The sequence below is a fragment of the Ictidomys tridecemlineatus genome, chromosome 13 (genome assembly GCF_052094955.1).
Source record: "Ictidomys tridecemlineatus isolate mIctTri1 chromosome 13, mIctTri1.hap1, whole genome shotgun sequence".
NCBI lineage: Eukaryota > Metazoa > Chordata > Mammalia > Rodentia > Sciuridae > Ictidomys > Ictidomys tridecemlineatus.
Window position 1 is genome coordinate 37,678,707 of NC_135489.1, and position 19,134 is coordinate 37,697,840.

The 19,134-nt window shown below is 34.7% G+C and overlaps 1 protein-coding gene across 1 annotated transcript in view; it reads left to right on the forward strand.

Annotated features, from left to right (window-relative positions):
- The window catches only part of Ccdc178 (coiled-coil domain containing 178), a 395,200-nt gene that overhangs the window by 256,302 nt on the left and 119,764 nt on the right, over positions 1-19,134 (forward strand). Inside the window, exon 20 of the mRNA XM_078030207.1 lies at positions 13,089-13,238. Within this exon, the coding sequence (XP_077886333.1) occupies positions 13,089-13,238 (150 nt within the window). The remainder of the gene's footprint in view (positions 1-13,088; positions 13,239-19,134) is intronic.

Consider the following 19,134-nt stretch of genomic DNA (forward strand, 5'->3'; position numbering starts at 1 on the left):
TCCATTTAGAGTTAGGCCACTTCTCCATATTTAGGTCGTTGAAAAATGCAATAAATTAATTATTTCTTTGTTCAAAAATATTTGGGATAAGGTAATTTGCATACTGCTTTTTGTGGTCTCATTTGCAATTCTCACTTTGCTGAGAGCATTTAAATCCATCTGCAACTGTAAAGATCCTCTGAGTTTAAAAAAAAATCAACTATATTCATTTCATGTGAAATTCTCACTACTTTTTTTGAAATGCTAATCTCCTGCGTTCTAAGAACCCAGCTTAGCAAGGTGTGTAAAGGTAGCAAAGCAGGTAGTTTAGATTTCTGTCAGTCTTCCAAGAAAAACCTACAAGTATACTGGAATACAACACAGAGAGATTATACAGTAACATGCTTTTGCAAACTAGGATTTAAAGACCTGGAAACCTTATTATTTTTTTTTTCAGCCGAAATGTAAATAGATAAATTCCTATGTTTTTATGTTCATGAATTGTGAAATGTTTCTCAACAGAATACATTTTAAAAAATACACACATAAAATTGCATTCCTGAATAGTCCTCTGAAAAGTCACTCATTTAAGAACACTTGGCTAAAGTAGATACTTTTAAAACTAAAAATTATTTCTGTTTATTAAACCCATTTCCTCTGTACATGTACTTCTGTCTTCAAGAAGTCAGGAGAACATCTGTAATCCCAGCAGGAAGATCATGAGTTCAAAGCCAGCCTCAGCAATGGTGAGGTGCTAAGCAACTCAGTGAGACCCTGTCTCTAAATAAAATATAAAATAGGGCTGGGGATGTGGCTCAGTGGTCAAGTGCCATTGAGTTCAATCCCTGATACCCCCCCCAAAAAAAATGAAGTCAGGAGTATTAGGTAGCTATTCTCATCTATTAAATTGAATTCCATTTACTCAGAGTCTACTATGTACCTGGGCACAAGGACAAAAGTTAATGTGGCACAAACAGTTCACAGAAGTAGAGAAATTAATACAAAGTGATTAACTGTAATAACATATAGTGATCGCAATACAGAGATACATACAGCACAGTCTTGAAGTATGAGTGCCATACCTAGTGACTGTTTTACTTAAAAAAAAGTTGAAAATGTCAGTCTTTACATATTTCATCACATATAAATACACACGCACAGTATTTACTACCAACCAATTAAACAAATGTATTCTTCTAAATGCCACTTTTATTCTTGTACTTTCCTGCCAGGTTAAAATGTCATATTGATACACAAGGATAAAATCTCCATCCTCTGTTACCACCACTATCTAAATTAGTGCGTGGCTGACACCAAAAAGAAAACACCCATGGAGTGAATGGCACAATCTACGTCTCACCATTCTCCTCTGTTATCTTAGATTTTCATGAAGCATTTTAAGCTGAAGGGGAAAAAAAGAGCAATCATCCAATATTTTCTATTTTTAATTCTTTTGACACACTTCTATTTCCAAACCACAACGTCAGAAGAAAAATGTGGAAAGAATAGAGGGCTAAGGAAGGGAAGGTGGTGTCTTCAGGAGGGAAGAGTGGTAATATTCAGTTGAGATGGCTGAATGGTTCGATCCTGACAATAGAGGGGAGAAAATGGTAGAAAAGCGGAAACAGGAAAGGGAAACAAATGAGAAACTGAAGAAACAGGAAGAGGAAACGCAGACATAGAAACCACGATGAATTTGGTAACTAGCTGTGCTGATAGATTTCTTTTTGCCTTCATTTGTTCTACCTGTGGCTAGTAGATAGAATAAATCCTATGGTTGGGGTCCCTGAGGACAAATCATTGCAGAGCTGTATTTCCAGAGTTGTTGGATATTTGACTTACCTTATTTTAAGCGTGTGTGTGTGTGTGTGTGTGTGTGTGTGTGTGTGTGTGTGTTTAAATTCCTGGAGCAACCTGGAATATGTAGTTATTTATCCACTTAACCATTTTAAGAAAGAGTGCCCTTATTCGCCATATAGACTTATATATCTTCAAAATATTAACTCTTACTTTCTCCCTTCTTAATTTTTAATTCTAATTGCTTGTTGGCTCTTTATGTGTTGAATTATGAAATATCTATCATTCTGTTTCCATTTTCTCCACTCAGTGCTACATTTTAGAGATGGCTCAGTGTTGCAATAATGTTCATCTACTCCATTTCTTCTAATCACTTGGTGCAGTCTTTCATGGTGGGTGATCACTACATTTTACTTCACCATTCTGCAAATGAATGAACACCTATGTTGCCTGCAAAATTAAACCTCAGCTTGGCAAAATAAAGTTAATTCAGAACTCTGAAATTAGAAGTTGCAGAGTAGAAAAATGAGCACCTCTCTTGTTTTTCTGGAATGAACCATCTACATGAAACCTACTTAACTAAAGAAGGCAGGGGTGGGGTAGGTCATTTGCATATGATTGTTAGTATCTTAACCATTCTGACAACTCTCTGCAAAGTATTGAATCCATTTCAAGAATACCTAAAAGCTCATGAACAACATCTCATTATTTTTTAGGGCGGGGGGCATCTTTGAAGTTATTATTGGTTGGTCATATCTCCTTAGTATTTGCTATACTGGTACAAAAAAATAAAGATAATGCTTTCCAGCAGTCTTCCTTGTGTTATGGTGGCAGGGTGGGGGGAGGAGAAAAAGGCTTTAGTATGACCCAAATAAATCTTGAATAAGAGGTCTAAGTTGAAACTTTGTTGTGTAACACACTAATAATTTAACTAGCTTCTAGAACTGGGGTAAGGCAATTTTTTTCTGTAAAGAGTTAGATAGTAAATATTTTAGGCTTTGGGATTTTTTTTTCATACTAGGATTAAGTTATTTTGGAGAGTGAATACATCCCAAAATGAGTATCACTTGAAAATTACCTTAGATATTTAAATCATACTTAAACTTGAGCTACATTGAAAAGTTCAGAATGCACCCCAATGTGAACAACAACATCAGGTGTGTAGAGATGCTCATGGTCTCTTCTTTCTAGTAAATCTACTTAAAAATTTTTTCCCTGAAGGACTTATACCAAATTGTTAATGTGAACTTTGGAGATAAAATTGACAGTGTTTGGGAAGAGGAGCTGAAATTCTCTTCTTCATGTACCTCTTTGGTATTCTGTATATAAGATAATCAGCATGTACTATTTTATAACACATGGATTTTTTTACAAAATATTTAAATTCTGGTATAACATGAATGTGACAATGAACTATCTTAAATTTTTTGAAATAATCATTTCTTTTTACAAATAAGTGGTGGGATCAGGGCACCTGACCACATCAATTGCAAGTTGAAAAATATCAAGTATTTTAAGTTTTCAAATATTGTCCATTGTGTCATAATGTATATATATATACATTATGACACAATGGTGTACATATATATATATATGTACATATATATATATATGTACACCAGGAACCACTTAGGCCAGTTTTTCTCTCCTTCGTAATGAAGTTTCTGGGTATTGTTCTTCCAGTTTCTGCATTTATGTAGTACATTATTACTTTATGATAAAGTTAGTTGATAATTCCTTAACTCTTTTGCTGATGACCTTTTAAAGCTGCATAATTAGAATAAGTTGTGGTTATTGTATTGGAATCTGTATCCCATGGGCCAACAAGGCAGCACATTAATTCTCTGCATCACCCACTCCCTGTGCAGTGCCATCAGCACAAAGATATTATTCTTTGTAATTACATAAAGAAAGGGTCTATTTAGTGTTAACTGACCTTTCTGTGACTGATCAGCCTTTTCCACCAGTGAAGTAGAAATGTATATCATTAAAATGTGAGTAAATAGGAAACCTTTCTAAATCTCAAACTATTCAAATCGGGAGGTGCACATGAGAAGGAAATGGTTTTCAGGCTTTCAGCTGGAATCATTAAAAGACTAAAACACTTAAAAATATCAAGTATAGATGATTTGAAATATAATTAAATTAGAAAAATGCATGGAAATACTCAACAAGGGAATAATGTAGAGACATGTCGCCGTTTCACAGTTTCAAAAAATTTCAGAGGAAAACATGGTTAAACCTAAGCATATGTTCAGGATTAAAATGTTAAGTTTATTTTATAAGTTAAAATAAAGTTAAAGAAATCATTACTGTTACTATTAGACACTGAGGATGCACCATGTTTTAGAGATAGAATATTCTAAGACATACTTTATGCAAATCATATACTTTAAAATGAAAAAAATTCATTAGGGATATGGTTCAGGTGACACTAGTTTTGCTCTTTTTCTTATTACATAATTTTTTCTGTAATTAGCTATACAAAAATGTTTGATTATAAAATTATAAAATAAAGATTAACCAAAAAGTAATCTAATAGCTAATAGAAGGGACACTTTAATCTAGAGTTTTCCTAAAGTTGTCGTAGGAGGCATATTATAGTCATCCTGCAGGTAAATGTTCCCTTTTATAAAGCACACACTCATTTTAATATTTAATAGACATCTATATTTCTAGGCCAAGTTTTCCCTGCTGAGACCACATTCAGAGCTCTGTATGTGAAACATCTTCAGAAACCTGCTCAAAAGCTTACTCTTCCTTCAAATTTTGCTCATCACTTTGACTGGAACTGATCTGGAACTCATGGAACTACTCTCGTTTTCCCACTGTCTTTTGTCCTTCGTAGTGCATAATGTATTCTGATATGGTCAACTTTGCAAGTGCCTCAATTCCCTTAGCTGACTGCAAACTCCTTCTGCCCTAAAGCTGTGCTTCCCCCCCCCCCCACCATGTGGTATCCGTTCTTCCTGGTCAGAGACAAAAAATAATGAGCAAAAAGGGTTAATACAAGGTATTCATAAATTTCCAAAGACACTCTTCTGAGTTCTGAAAGGCAATGACATAGAGTCCATTAGGAAATTCTGCACATAAATCAGAACAGTAGCTACATCTGCAATCCAGCCAGGGAACTAAGATAAGGAGTTCTGTGTGTGCCTACATATGGGTGCTGGTGCTGGGCTGGAGCAGTTAAAGACAGTATTCCTCTGGGCTCTGGCAGGGACTGGTTTCCTGATCAGATGGCTTGGAGTAGGCTTTTATCAAGCAGAGTCAGAAAAAGTGCTCCTTGGCCTCCATAGTATCCCCCAGTGTTGTGCATATACAAGTTGCTCAGTAAGAATTTTTGAATTAATGAGTGAATAGGAAGTGTTTTGTCAAATGTGATGATACTCAGAGATTGAGGCACATAACAACCTTGATGCAGAGGACTGATTTGTTCATTTACAAATCAAGAATGTTCTTTCAACACTAATTATCGGAGAACTTGAGTTGGACAAGAGACTTGTTTCCATGGCAGCACAGACAAGGAAGTGGGTCCTGGGAGAGTTAGAACAGTTATTTGCTCCTCTGAGGCTTCAGGGTATCGACATATCATTCTTACAGACTTGCTCCTTTGGAACACTGGGAGAACTCTTGCTTTTGATAGTAATTGGCATATAGTTTTTAAGGGAGCAGCAATGTGATAAAGCCTGTATGCACACAGTAGGTGATGCATTTGATGAAGTATATGTATCTGCCATATTGTTAGAGAATTAGCCTGTATTTTGAATATTTTGTGTTCCTCATACTAATGCCCACAAATTGAGGGGGCTGCTCTTGAAACAAGTGCTCACAAAGAGACTTGGAGACCCCTGTCTCTATTCGAAAATCTCACTTGCATGCACTGTGAATCAGTCTTAGTACCAACGCTTGCTTTAATGACATCAAACTTCATTGCATGCAAGACTACCAGTACAATGCTCCAGGCTGGCAGAGCTGTGCCAAAGGCGTATGTGAGGACTGTGCTGATTTAATGGTATGGGATCAATAGTGTGAGCATGTGTATAGGATGAGTGCCACTGAAACATCGGCCCTGGGAATTGAGCATTATTAGTTACAATGTTAGTTAAAAGGGATACTAAATGTGCAGGTACTTTTCTTTGTCTATACCATCATACTTTCAAGTCAAGATATAGCAGAATATACCATCTGCCAAAGTTTAACTCACAAGTTAGGTAGTAATCAACAGATGGTCAAACAACAATCTAATAATCCTAAAGGAGACAAGAAAACATTTGACTCTTAACTCCTCCAAATTTCCTCAAATACATACGGGCTCATGCAGTAAGGCAGCTCTGATCCCTGAACAGTAAAATGACTGTTCTAAGATTCGAGTCATGGATTATTTCTTCTATGAAGGCTTTTCTGTTCCTGCTTCCCCACCCTATAGAATCGATTGCAATGCACCTCAGATAGATTTGTGTACACTTCTCCCTCCCCCTTCTTTGGCCTGTAATCCCCGGCGAACAAGATCATATCTTATCCATTTTAATCCCCACACTAGCTGTAGAGCTGGACCCATAGAGGAAACTTACTAAGGGTTTGCTCAACACATGGTTGAATGAACAAATAAATGAATGAATGAAAAGCTAGATGTGGGGATGCTCTGGAGTAAAATTAATCAATAAATACTAGCAATACAACTTTTGTTTTCTGGACGTTCTGGCAGGAAGTCAATTCTTTCCAGCCATGGGACTGAAGCAAGTGTGGGGCAGTTTGTATAAGAATACAGACGTGGCATTCACAGCCAGCAGAGCCCCGGCCAGAGGCAAGAAAGCAAGGAGCTATCTGTAGTAAACTATTAATAACCAAGAATCAGGAGATGACAGACAGATCATCAGAAATGATCAGCAGAGATAGCAGCAGATAATTACATCAGGACCCGAGAGTTAGAACTGCATCAGACAATGACAACTCTCTTAAAACACATAATTGAAAGAAGTACCTGACCCCTTTGGTGAAATGGTTGAAGATGCCTATATTAAGAATAACTGAAAGCCATAGATGACATGTTACCCCAACTTTAATCATGGGCACCATGATAATTTTATTAACAGTAAAGTACTATAGACAGCTATGTGGGTGTTCTGCATATATATGAACAATGCAGATATTTTACTCATAAACACTTCTCTAGAATGTTTGAATCAAGTGTTTTCCTTATAACTATTTTTTAGCTGCTAGTTCTTTTTAAATTAAAAAAAAAGTGCAAATAGTTTTAGGCTCTCCTTAAGGTAAATGTTCCTGTCTCAATGGTAATATTACTGTGCTGCATTCAACCACAGTGCAGAGTTCTATAGGCCTTCACTTGGAAGGTCCGTGAACTTGGCCTTGCCAGTGAATACATCATGCCTAATCAGAACATGGAATAAGGAATAATGTAGATCAAAAAACTCAAGAGACTTATTATATATGATCAATATGCCCTCATGGACTGACAGTGAAGACTAGCTTCCAAGGGGCCAAAGTTCTAATTTTCTTTAACAGCCCATTTTATTTATGTCTTCAACCTATGTGTTATTTGGATTATTATTAAAAAGTTGCTTAATGGAACTGGACTCAAAGCAAGGCAATTCAATTATTTAGTTTGATTGATTGATGTCATTAGGCTTTATGAAGACAGCCTTGTTTCAGAATGCTGGCTCGTGTATGTCAAATAGTTAAGAGCCAATCTGCCTGGATGTAAAGCTTAGCTCCTCCACTTAATAGCTGTGCAATCTTACACAAGATACCTGGTGTTTCAGTTGTTATCATCATATAACAAACACCTCAATACTTCATTCTATAAAATGGCTACTCGTGATACTCATTATTCTGTGTGTCAGAAATTTGAACAGGGTACCTTCGGGATGGATTGCCTTTATTTCACACTTTCTGGACCATCATCTGGAGAACTTGAAGACTAGGGTCTGGACTCCTCTTTAGATGATTCGTTCAGTCACAATGGATACTGTTGGCCAAGACTTGTGCTGGGGAGTCCATACTGGCTCCTCTGTTTCCTGGTCCCTCCATGGGGCATGGACTCCTAATAACGTGGTGCTTGGATCCAAGGGTGAATGGTGCTAAAGAGAGGGCCAGTCAGAAACTATACTTTTTGATAAACTAGCCCAAAAGGCACAGCATCATTTCTATCATAGTTGATAGAACTATGTTGCAGAGGTCACATGTCTACCAGAGGTCCAGAGAAGGAGAAAAAGACTTCACCTTTTTAGAGAAAGTAACAAAGTTTTGGAAAATCATGTGGAACTGAAAATATTGCTGTGGATATTTTTGGAAAATCCAATTCACCTCACCTAATTCCTTTTTGCCTTGTCTTCCCTGACTATAAAATAGGGATAATAAAATTTCAGGTAATTGCTATCAGAATAAATTCAGTAATACTGCTTTCTTAGAGTAGTTGTTGGCTATAGTAAGCACTCCTTAATGGTAACTGCTACTCTGATTCTAATTCTTATTATCATTTTCTTATTGTCTTATATCATACCTCCAGTTAGAATGAAGATTTATTATCCTAGATAGTGTTTTTTTTTTTTTCTCACTAAGGTGACTGTGTCAGTCTTAGTTCTTTTCCATTAAGTGTGGAATCCATGAGTTAACATTCAAGTTTGGCCTCCTTTTGAAGTTCTTGGCTATGTACCACAAGGTGAAATATACAATATGCTTCATATTTTTGCCCCAAAGAACCCAGTTCTCTGATGGAAATTTCTTATTTCCCACTTACCAGTGAAGTGAAGCAGAGAGAAAAAAGAAAACAGTGAGAAAAATAAACTGAAAATGGAGAAACCAGAGGAAATGTCTGAGGTGAAATCCAAAGCTTAATGAATAAGAAAAGTCAAGTGAAAAAAAAAAATTACAGAGAAACACTATGTGGATATTTTGAGTCTCAGTCTGGCCTCTTTTTCCAGCCCTTTAACTGACAGGGAAGGAAGTCAACTATTTCCTTAGCAATGGTTCTTCAACCCTTTGATATCAGAGGCTGAGCATGTATCCCAAAAGTGCTAGCTACAGTTTTAAGGGCTTCATGTACCTTGTGAAAAATCACTGAGGTACTGCAAATAAATAACTGGTTAAGCCTGGATGCTGTGGTATATTGTTAGAGTAATTTTCAGTGGATGAACATGCTGTGTGAATTATCTTTATGTATTTAAGATCTTAACTTCTCAGTAGTGTAGTATCAAATAATGTCAATAACTGTGTTCATTATAATAGGTGATTTTTAAAAATTATTAATAGGCTATTTCATTGATGGTGGCAAATAAAATGTGTGGTTTAAACATGCAAAATATATGCATGTCCTAACGGTATGTATAATCATTCATTCCCTAACTTGCTGAAAAGCCAAACACCTACTCACTGCAGCTGTGCTGTGTGTGACGCATTTTAGGGGTGAGCAAAATGATGGTCTCAGCACTTATGGGACTCACAATCTAGCTTTTGTTCACCTCTATATAAACTTAATTTTTATTTCCTAATAAAAAAAGGATATAAGAAGTTGTCACATCCTCTAAACACTGAGGTTTAACAAATGACTTGAGATAATAGAGAACAAATCAACATCAAGCTAAATATTTTCCTAACTAAATTCTAAATGATATGGAAACTGTTAAGAGACATTTAGCACGCCTGTTTTCTTTATCAAGATGTATTCTAAGAACTGAAGTTGTGGCTCAGTGGTAGAGCATTTGCCTTAGCACATGTGAGGCACACTGGGTTTGCTCCTCAGCACCACATTAAAAAAAAAAAGAATAAATAAAGTTATTTTTTTAAAAAGATATATTCCAAATATCTTAGCATCATTAATAACATGAATTGAATAAATAGCAATAAATTTAGCTTTAAGAAAGTGCTATATTTATTTAGAATTTTTGGATAAATTTAGTAAGTATGGAAAACAAAAAGCACAACAGATTCAGAATTTTATCATCTAATTAGTATTTGTGTAACTTTTACATAAAAATTTCTTCCATAAGAACAAACTCCTTGAGGCACATTATTGTGTCTGAGAATCTGGCATACAGTTGTTACTAAATTAAAATCATATTCAAAGCTTTTATTATTTAAAAGTAACTGAACAAATTAATTAATGAATAAATAAATGAAATGAAATTGTAAATCAACTCAATGCAGTTATTTTAACTTACAGAGATTGTAATCAAAGTTTGCATTAATACTTTTATATCCAAAAATATACTTTTCAAATTCATATTCAACCAAGACCTTAATGTGAAAGATTTAAGTTTTTTTATTTTTAAATGTTACATATTTTTATTCTTTTAGATATATATGACAGTAGAATGTATTTTGACATACATACATGCATAGAGTATAACTTATTCTAATTAGGATCTCATTCTTGTGGTTGAACATGATGTGGAGTTACACTGGTTGTTTGTTTATATGTGAAAAAAGAAAATTATGTCTGATTCATTCTACTGTCTTTCCTATTCCCATCCTTCCTCCCTTCCCTTCACTCCCCTTTGTCTAATCCAATGAACTTCTATTCCCCACCCCTGTTGTGTGCTAGCATCCATATATCAGAGAGAACTTGAAAGATTTTACTAATAAATTCAGCTGGGTTTGATGAATTTAAAGGCTTAAAAATCATCTTATTCTCTTATTATTCTTTGTTTTTGTTTTTACTTGTTATATTCCTGACCTACACTTTTGTGCCCATATTAATTACCTGTTACTGCTGTCCTTTTACAAGTTGTTCAACTTCAAAAGTGGTGGCATTATTTCCCCCAGACATACTTCCACCAATAATTATCATTCCTTTTTTGTTTCATTTGCGTGTTATAATACTAATGGTTAAAATTACACAAGTCAGATTTATGAGATGAAATCATAGTAAAATATAGAAAAAACATTTGCAATGTCAGCTAAATACTATGATTTAAAATTTTAAAAACTTCATTGCATCTTTGAAGGTCACTGACTTTCAGAAATAGGTAGTGAATTGGTAAATCCTTCTATATGTTCATTACTGGGGAATAATAATATAAAATATTGTGACCGATACAGCAGTGTTTTGATGATTTATTGGCAATTGGCATAACCACATAATTTAATATCACGGAGTCTGCTCTAATTATAGCATATAAAGTGGTAGGAATTGATGTCATTCAGAAATTTAAATATATGCATTTGGAAATAAAACTGCACATTGCATAGTGAGTAAGGCATAACTGAACAAATAATTCCTCATTAAATTTCACTAAATATGATAAATGACAATTCTCCAACTTTTACAACACTCTTTTCAAATTGAATGTTTATAGTAGCCATCTAGGACTTGAAAGAAAGGTAACTGAGAAACAAGATATGAACTGTCTTTATGTTAAATGCAACAAACCAGCCCAAAACTTGAAATGAGTCCCACTTCCACCTCCAGGTGAACATTATCAGTGTGTTATTGTTTCAATATGAGTTGTCCTTCAAAAGTTCGTGTGTAAGAAAATGCAAAAATGTTTCAAGGTGAAATGATTTGATTATGAGAGCTTTAACCTAATCTGTGAATTAATCCTCTGATATGGACTAACTGAGTGGTAACTAAAGGCAGGTAAGGTATGGCTTGAGGAAGAAGATCATGAGGACTATGTTTTGGGGATTTATATTTTGTCCCTGGTAAGTAGAGTTTTCTCTCTGCTTCCTGGTTGCTATGTCCTGAGCAGCTTCCCTCCGCTATGCTCTTCTGCCATGATGTTTTGCCCACCTTGGTTCCAGAGGTATGGAGTTGAACCTCTGATATCATGAGCCAAAATAAACTTTTCCTCCTCAAAGTTGTTCACAGCAAATGCAAAAGCTGACTCAGTGTTTCAAGTCAGTAACTTGAGGATTAGATTTCAATATTAGTGTTATGGTATAAAAATGTTATCCAGCCATTTTTTAAAAAGTGCCTCCACCAAAGGAATATTTTCATAGAATATATCCTCCTAACAAAAGATAATTCTATATGATTTTAGACAAGTTTACTAGGTAGGTTTTAAAGTTCTAAATTATTGTGCCAGAATTAGGACAAGGGCATATTAAATGATTCCCAGTTCATCATTTTGTCTTTTTGAAGAACACCTATGACACAGTATTAATCTCTGGGGATCAATATGGATACAGGCTTCCATGAGAAATATGTTTACTGACCTTAATAAATCTTCAAGTGTGTAAATACAGAAATATTTGTAAGGCAATTTTCTGCTAAATTAGATTTTTCCTATGTACATTCTTATACCACATATATTTTTTAACAACTTATACTAAAGGTTTGATGTGATGGCAATTTTCACAAAGAAACATTTCTAATTGCTTCATAAGAGTTATTTTTGTATCTAGTAATTTAATCATCATTATCATTATCATGATTTATATGCATTTATGGGTCTTAAAAACTTTTTTGCTGCTATGAATAGTATTGTAATGAGTAAAGATTTTAAAAATTTAGAAGAGAATCCCATAAGAGGTACACCTGAATTAACAGGTTTGAAAATATTCAAGTCTGTTGATACATTTTGTATTTTTGAGAGAAAATTTTCTGTGCAAGAAATATAAGGAGTCATCAACTAAACTGAATTCATGCATCTAACATAAAATTACAGATTGTCCCTTAGTTTGCTTTTGGGTAATGATGCAAAATTATTTTCTAAAGTGTTTGCATTAGGTTTGACAAATATTTATTTTGTCACGGAGGGTGGTATAAAGTTCTCAACTTCTCACAAAGTCATATATATATATATATATATATATATATATATATATATATATATATAAAACCGCTTACATAGCTAAAATATATTAATAATAAATAGTGGGTCTGGGTACTTCTAAATGTTGACTTCCCTATGCTTTAATTCTTTCCTCCTGTTTTGAATGTTTTTTTATGAGTACCAGCACTCTAAACCTCTTAGGGGTCAAATTCTAAGCAAAGTGTCTTCTAGTGGTTTGAGCACAGGGTCAGAGGAAAGGAAAAGGGGCTGGGAGATTGGAAAACAACTACTGGGATTCTGAAAAGACCCTCCCAAGATACTCCTTCCGGGAGGAGTGATGGAGGGAAGCCCAGGGAGCAAAAGGTGGACAAACTCTGATAAATCATATATCAATGCTAAAAAATTAATCTGCATTGAGAAAGGAAATTATTAAGTTGAAAATGGGTATAGATGTCAGGGGAAACAATCTTTTGGTTATTTTGTTACTTTTCTATACTATATATTAGAACACTTTTAAGTAATTCTAAAGATGGAAAAAAAAATAAACAAACAAATGGTCTTAATTTTATCTTCTAGAAATTGCAAGATAATTCCCTGGAAGAAAATCTACGTTTAGCTCAAGAATATCAAAAACTACTGGAAATTTTCTTAGCCGAAAAGGACAAATTCTTCAATATATATAGCAGAAAGCTATCAATTGATGCTACTGTTAGAGATAAGAAAGAGGTATTTAAAAAAAAATTTTTAATCACTTATTTGACATGTTTATTACAAAAAGTAAAAATTGGTCAGTTTGGGGTCTTCATTGTTATGGTGGTCCTTATGCCACAAAATGGCATGTTTTTATTTGTAAAATTTTATTTTATATTTATAGCAAAACTTGAAATAGAATTTTGAAAGGATACTTGAGGCATGAAAAACTTTCTAGTTTCTACTCCACCATCCTATACTAATTTGCTTTTAGTTGCTGTGACCATTAATCCCAAATTCTTTTTTATTTTTTGGACTTACATATATTATCAAATTCTTTAAATTTCAATTCTAATTGTAGGTGACTTTCCATGATTGGCCTCTAAGTCTTCCTTTTGATATATGTTTACTTGATAAAAGGATTAACTAGAAACTTTGGGGGGGGGGAAGCTGACTCTCTCTGATAGTTATTGCTGGGAATTATAAAATATTCTAAAAATTTGTGAAAACTCTGTCATGGTGACAGCAGGAGAGTAAAACAGCTGCATTGTACAAGTGTTAATATATAGCTATTTCCTCCATGGTCTTCAGTTACTTAGTGGCAAGATATAGTTATTTTCTTTCAATCTTTGCCCCCCAGGATTTGAATTTTAAAAAATAGAGGCATGATTTTTTTTTTTTAATAATTTACCTATGTACAACAACCAGTACACTGTGTCTTTTCTCCTGTGGGTATTGCCCATGCTGCTGCACTATAAATTGGAGTTTAGAATTCTGGTGCTATACCTACTTCTTATTCTTGTAAATACTGGTAGAGCAGAAGGATGAAATTTGAACATAGACTCCCCCATCATGAACTCAATGATTTTGTTGAGTTACTGAACTTTTCCAACCTCAGTTTTCTCATGTGTAAAAATTTACCTAAACAAGCAATTGTTCAGGAATTAAAAAAAAAAATGACACCCATAGTAAGTTAGTTGGAAAATCAAAGGACGCTGTGTGGCTGTAAGTGACTGTGGCATTCATCTGGTATGCTGCTTGTAGCTGCTTGTAAACTCCCCTCTGTTTCTCATCCATCTGCTCAGATGAGAGTCAAAGCTTCTGGCCTATACATGGGGAAAAAAAGGGTGTATTTTTTCTCTTACAAATTTGTGTGGAAACAGTAGAAGATGAAGGTAGATCAAGAAGTAAATATGTTCAGAAAAGAATGAAGAAAACAACTCTCTGCCCAAATCTTATTGTCCTCAAACCATGGTGCAGGGTTCAAAGAAAAAGTATCTCTGCATCCATGGGGAATATATCCAGTCATTTCAAGCATTTAACATTATTACTGCAGTTAAACACGTTCTATGCATTCCTGGTCATTGGGGAAGAAAAATGATCAATTTCTACCTCTTATTTTCTTCTCTAATCAAGGGGAAGACAAAAAACAAATTGTATGAACTTTTGTTTCTAGTTGACATAGAATCCATTGGTGGCCAATGACAAACATATTAGATTTCTGAATAAATAGTGAAGAGTCATGCCTTTTCCTGGCATTCTGTTGCCATAGTTAGGACAAAATTGTCATGACCACATTTTTTTTTTTTTAAATTAAAGCAAGTCTTGACAAGGAATGAGACCTTGGCATGAGCAGACAATGGAGAATGTTAAGAGATCGAGTTTATGTTTGTGATCCCTCAGACGAATCCCTTTCAGCACACCTGTTTCAGGGAAACTTTCAAAGATTTATTTGGACTTCCAATCATTTTTCATTTCCATCCTTCAGCGATGGAGGTCATTAAGTGCAGGCTGCCCTTGTCAGTGTCATGTAGGATCAATTTGCTGCAATGGACAGAGAGGCCTTATTGATGCTGTTAAATCTGTCAGTGAGAAATCGTATGTCATTAGCGTCTAATGCACTGCTTACAGGACGGAATTTGGCCATCAAAAAGGAGAAAACCCTTTAATATTTTCGTCCATTTTTTTTTTTGATATTGCAGCATTTCCTGTGGATGTAGGTTTAGTCCTCTGGCCAGTTTATTTTGGGGGTACACAAAAGCATCGTTCAACCACTGATTCCCTTGTTGAATTCCTTTGTCAGATCAAATGGATCTTTGTGAATTTTGTGTGCATTTTTCCTGTTTTACATTGATTTCATTGCTTCCTAACCTGAATCCTTCTTTTTTGTGATAAATAATTATGTTGTAATTATTGTACTTCTGAGGGAATATTTCTCTCTCTACAAAAATCACACATTTCTATACTTCTTTGTATTATTAGGCTAAGAGTAGCAAGGAAAGCTTGATGGAAGAGTGAAACAAATTAAAAGTAATGTCCCTTTCCTTACTACACTTCTACATGCAGATGTTTCAAATGTGAAAATGCTATAATATTATTCTCGGTGATAGTATTGTGTTTGCTTTATTTGTGTGTTTCTTGATACTATCCTGTACTTTTAAAATTTGCAGCAATTGATATTTTCCCCTTTAAAAATCAGAAACAGGCAAAAGCAATTATGTAAAACTCTTATTTGCCCTGTTCATGGGTAACGATAGAAGAGAATCCAATCTGAAACTTCTCAAATGTCAAAATTACAAATAACACCAGAAATGAATGAAGGAAAGAATCTGAAAACCAGGTTTTACTTCTGTATGAATATAGACATTTTTATTATTTTAATAGGGTGCTTTAAAATATATATTTTAAATATTTTCCTTTAAAAATATCCATGAATATTTTGATGAAATCATCATGTATTTGTTTGAAATGCCACCTGAAATTCTTCAGCCCGCAAAGAAAGATAAGTTAAGCCAGCATGCAAATGTCAATGTGGTCTGTTGGCTGAAAACCAGATCTCTTTCCAAACTGGTTAAAAACATTTTAAAATTTTTTCATAAACCACTTATAGAGTTTAACTCTTACATACTTCAAATCCCAGTGCTTTTAAACGAAGGGAATAAAAATGATCACAGAGTCAGCCAGCATTTTATAAGCATGTATGTGGACCAGATATTTATATTGTAAAATTTGCAAACATTGTTCCCTTCAATAATCCTGAAAAAAATTTTCAGAGCAAAGGAAACAATAATTGTTATTATCATCCTCATCCCTTATGTAAGATGTATAACTGAGATTGAGTGTCTCATAAGATCATCCAAACAGAGGGAGATTGTATTGGGAATGCAACTCAAGTTTTTCTTACATCCAAGCCATTTCCTAATCCTAATACTACCTCTTTACTGTAACATTAATTAAACAGTCGGATACATGTCTCATCATATTTTACAAAACTTTACAGAATCCACATAAATTATACAATATGTGTAATTTATCCAGTGTCCATCTGAAAAAAAAGATTGTTTGATCCACTAATTATTTCCCCAGTTATATCTCATTGGCGCCACTTTTTTAGTGACAGTTTTCAGAAGAAAGGACAACCTATTTAAGAAGAAATTTGATTCACACAGGGATTATAGATAGATTTCATAACTCTCAAATGTAAAACCTATGAACTAGAAGCATCGTTAGAAATGTTGCCTTCTGATGCCCTCTCTCACCACTTGTATTCAACATAGTCCTTGAAACTCTAGCCAGAACAATTAGACAGGAGAAAGAAATTAAAGGGATGAGAATAGGAAAAGAAGAGCTCAAACTATCTCTGTTTGCCATCAACATGATTCTATATTTAGAAGACCCCAAAACGGTACCAGAAAACTTCTAGAACTCATAAATTAATTCAGCAAATAGCAGGCTACAAAATTAGCAACCATAAATCAATTGCATTCCTATACATCTGTGATGAATGAACTGAAAGATAAATTAGGAAATTTCATTCACAGTAGCCTCGAAAAAAAAATTGGGAATGAATATAACAAAAGAGGTGAAAGATCTCTACAGAGAAAACTATAGAACACTAAAGAAGGAAATTGAAGAAGACCTTAGAATATTGAAAGATCTCCCATGTTTTTTGGATAGGCAGAATTAATATTGTCAAAATGGTCATACAGCCAAAAGTGCCTTACAAATTTAATGCAATTCCTAATAAAATTCTACTGATGTTCTTCATAGAAATAGAAAAGGTTGTCATGAGATCAATTTGAAAAAACAAGAGGCCCAGAATAGCCTTAGCAATCCTCACCAGGAAAAGAGAAGCAGGAGGCATCACAATATCAGACCTTAAATTATACTACAGAGCTATAATAGAAAAAACAGTGTGGTATTGGTACCACAGACATAAAGACCAATGATGCAGAATAGAAGACATAGAGGCAAACCCACACAAAATACAGTTATCTCATACTAAACAAAGGCACAATAACATATATTGGAGAAGAGATAGCCTCTTCAACAAATGCTGCTTCAAAAACTGGAAATCCATATGTAGCAAAATGCAATTAGATCCCTCTTTCTCAGCCTACACAAAACTCAAAGTAGATCAAAGACCTAGGCATTAGACCAAAGAACCTGTACCTACTAGAATAAGTGGGTCCAAATCTCCATTATATCAGCTTAGGAACTGATTTCCTCAACAAGACTCCTAAAGTGTAAGAAGTAAAATCAAGAATCAATAAATGGGATGGTATCAAACTAAAAAGCTTCTTCACAGCAAAGGAAACAATAAAGAACATGAAGAAAGAGCCTACAGAATGAGAGAAAAATCTTTTGCCACCTGCACCTCAAGTAGAGCATTAATCTCTAGGATATCTAAAGAACTCAAAAAACATAACATCACAAAAATAAATAACCCAAATCAACAAATGGGCAAAGGAACTGAGCAGACACTTCACAGAAGAAATACAAATGGTCAATAAATATATGAAAAATGTTCAACATCACTAGCAATTAGAGAAATGCAAATTAAAACTATACTGAGATTCCACCTTACTGAAATCAGAATTGCAATTATTAAGAATACAAGTAACAACAAATGTAAGTGAGGATGTGGGGGAAAAGGTACACTCAGACATTGCTGGTGGGACTTCAAAGTAGTGCAGCTATTCTGGAAAGCAGTATGGGGAATGGAATGGAACCACCATTTGACCCAGTTATCCCACTCCTTGGCATATACCGAAAGGACTTAAAATCAGCATACTACAGTGATGTGGCCACATCAGTGTTTATAGCAGCTCAATTCACGATAGCTCAACTTTGGAACCAACCTAGTGCCCTTCAACACATGAATGGATAAAGAAACTGTGGTAGATATACACAATGGAATATTTGTCAGCCATAAAGAATGAAATTATGGCAAATGGATGGAACTGTAGACTATTATGTTAAAGGAAGGAAATAATCCAATCTCAACAAACGGAAGTCCGAATATGCTCTCTGATATGCAGATGCTAACACACATTAAGGGGAGTGGGGAGGGAGGTTCAGTGGATTAGACAAAGGGAAATGAAGGAAAAGGAGGGAGGGTGGAAGGGAATAGGAAAGACAGTAGAATGAATTGGACATAACTTTAGTGTGTTCATAAATGAATACACAATCAGTGTAACTCCACATTGTGTACAACAACAAGAATGAGATGTTATACTCCATATAAAATATGCCAAAATACACTCTACTGTCATGTCTATTTAAAAGGATCACATTTTAAAAAGAAATGTTGCCTTCCTTTATAAAAAACAACTTTATGGTTGAGGAACTTGGAAAGGAGCAGAGTACCTTGGTGATTTACCACATATACAGTTAAGTGGAAGTAAAGTTAGTCTAGGGCAGAGTTGTTTTAACTAAGTTTCAAATACTTTCTCCATCAGACTATAGATGGACATGTGCTATGATTTTTTTTTTTGATAGTGTGAGTGAACACATAGCTGGATTTAATCGGAGTAACTGTCATGGGTGTGCTTGGGTAGGAACACCATCATTAAGTGATGTGGGCTTGTGAAGGAATCACACAGGGACATGAGTCTGAGGACTGTCTGTAGTGAAGTGTGCCAGGCTCTGG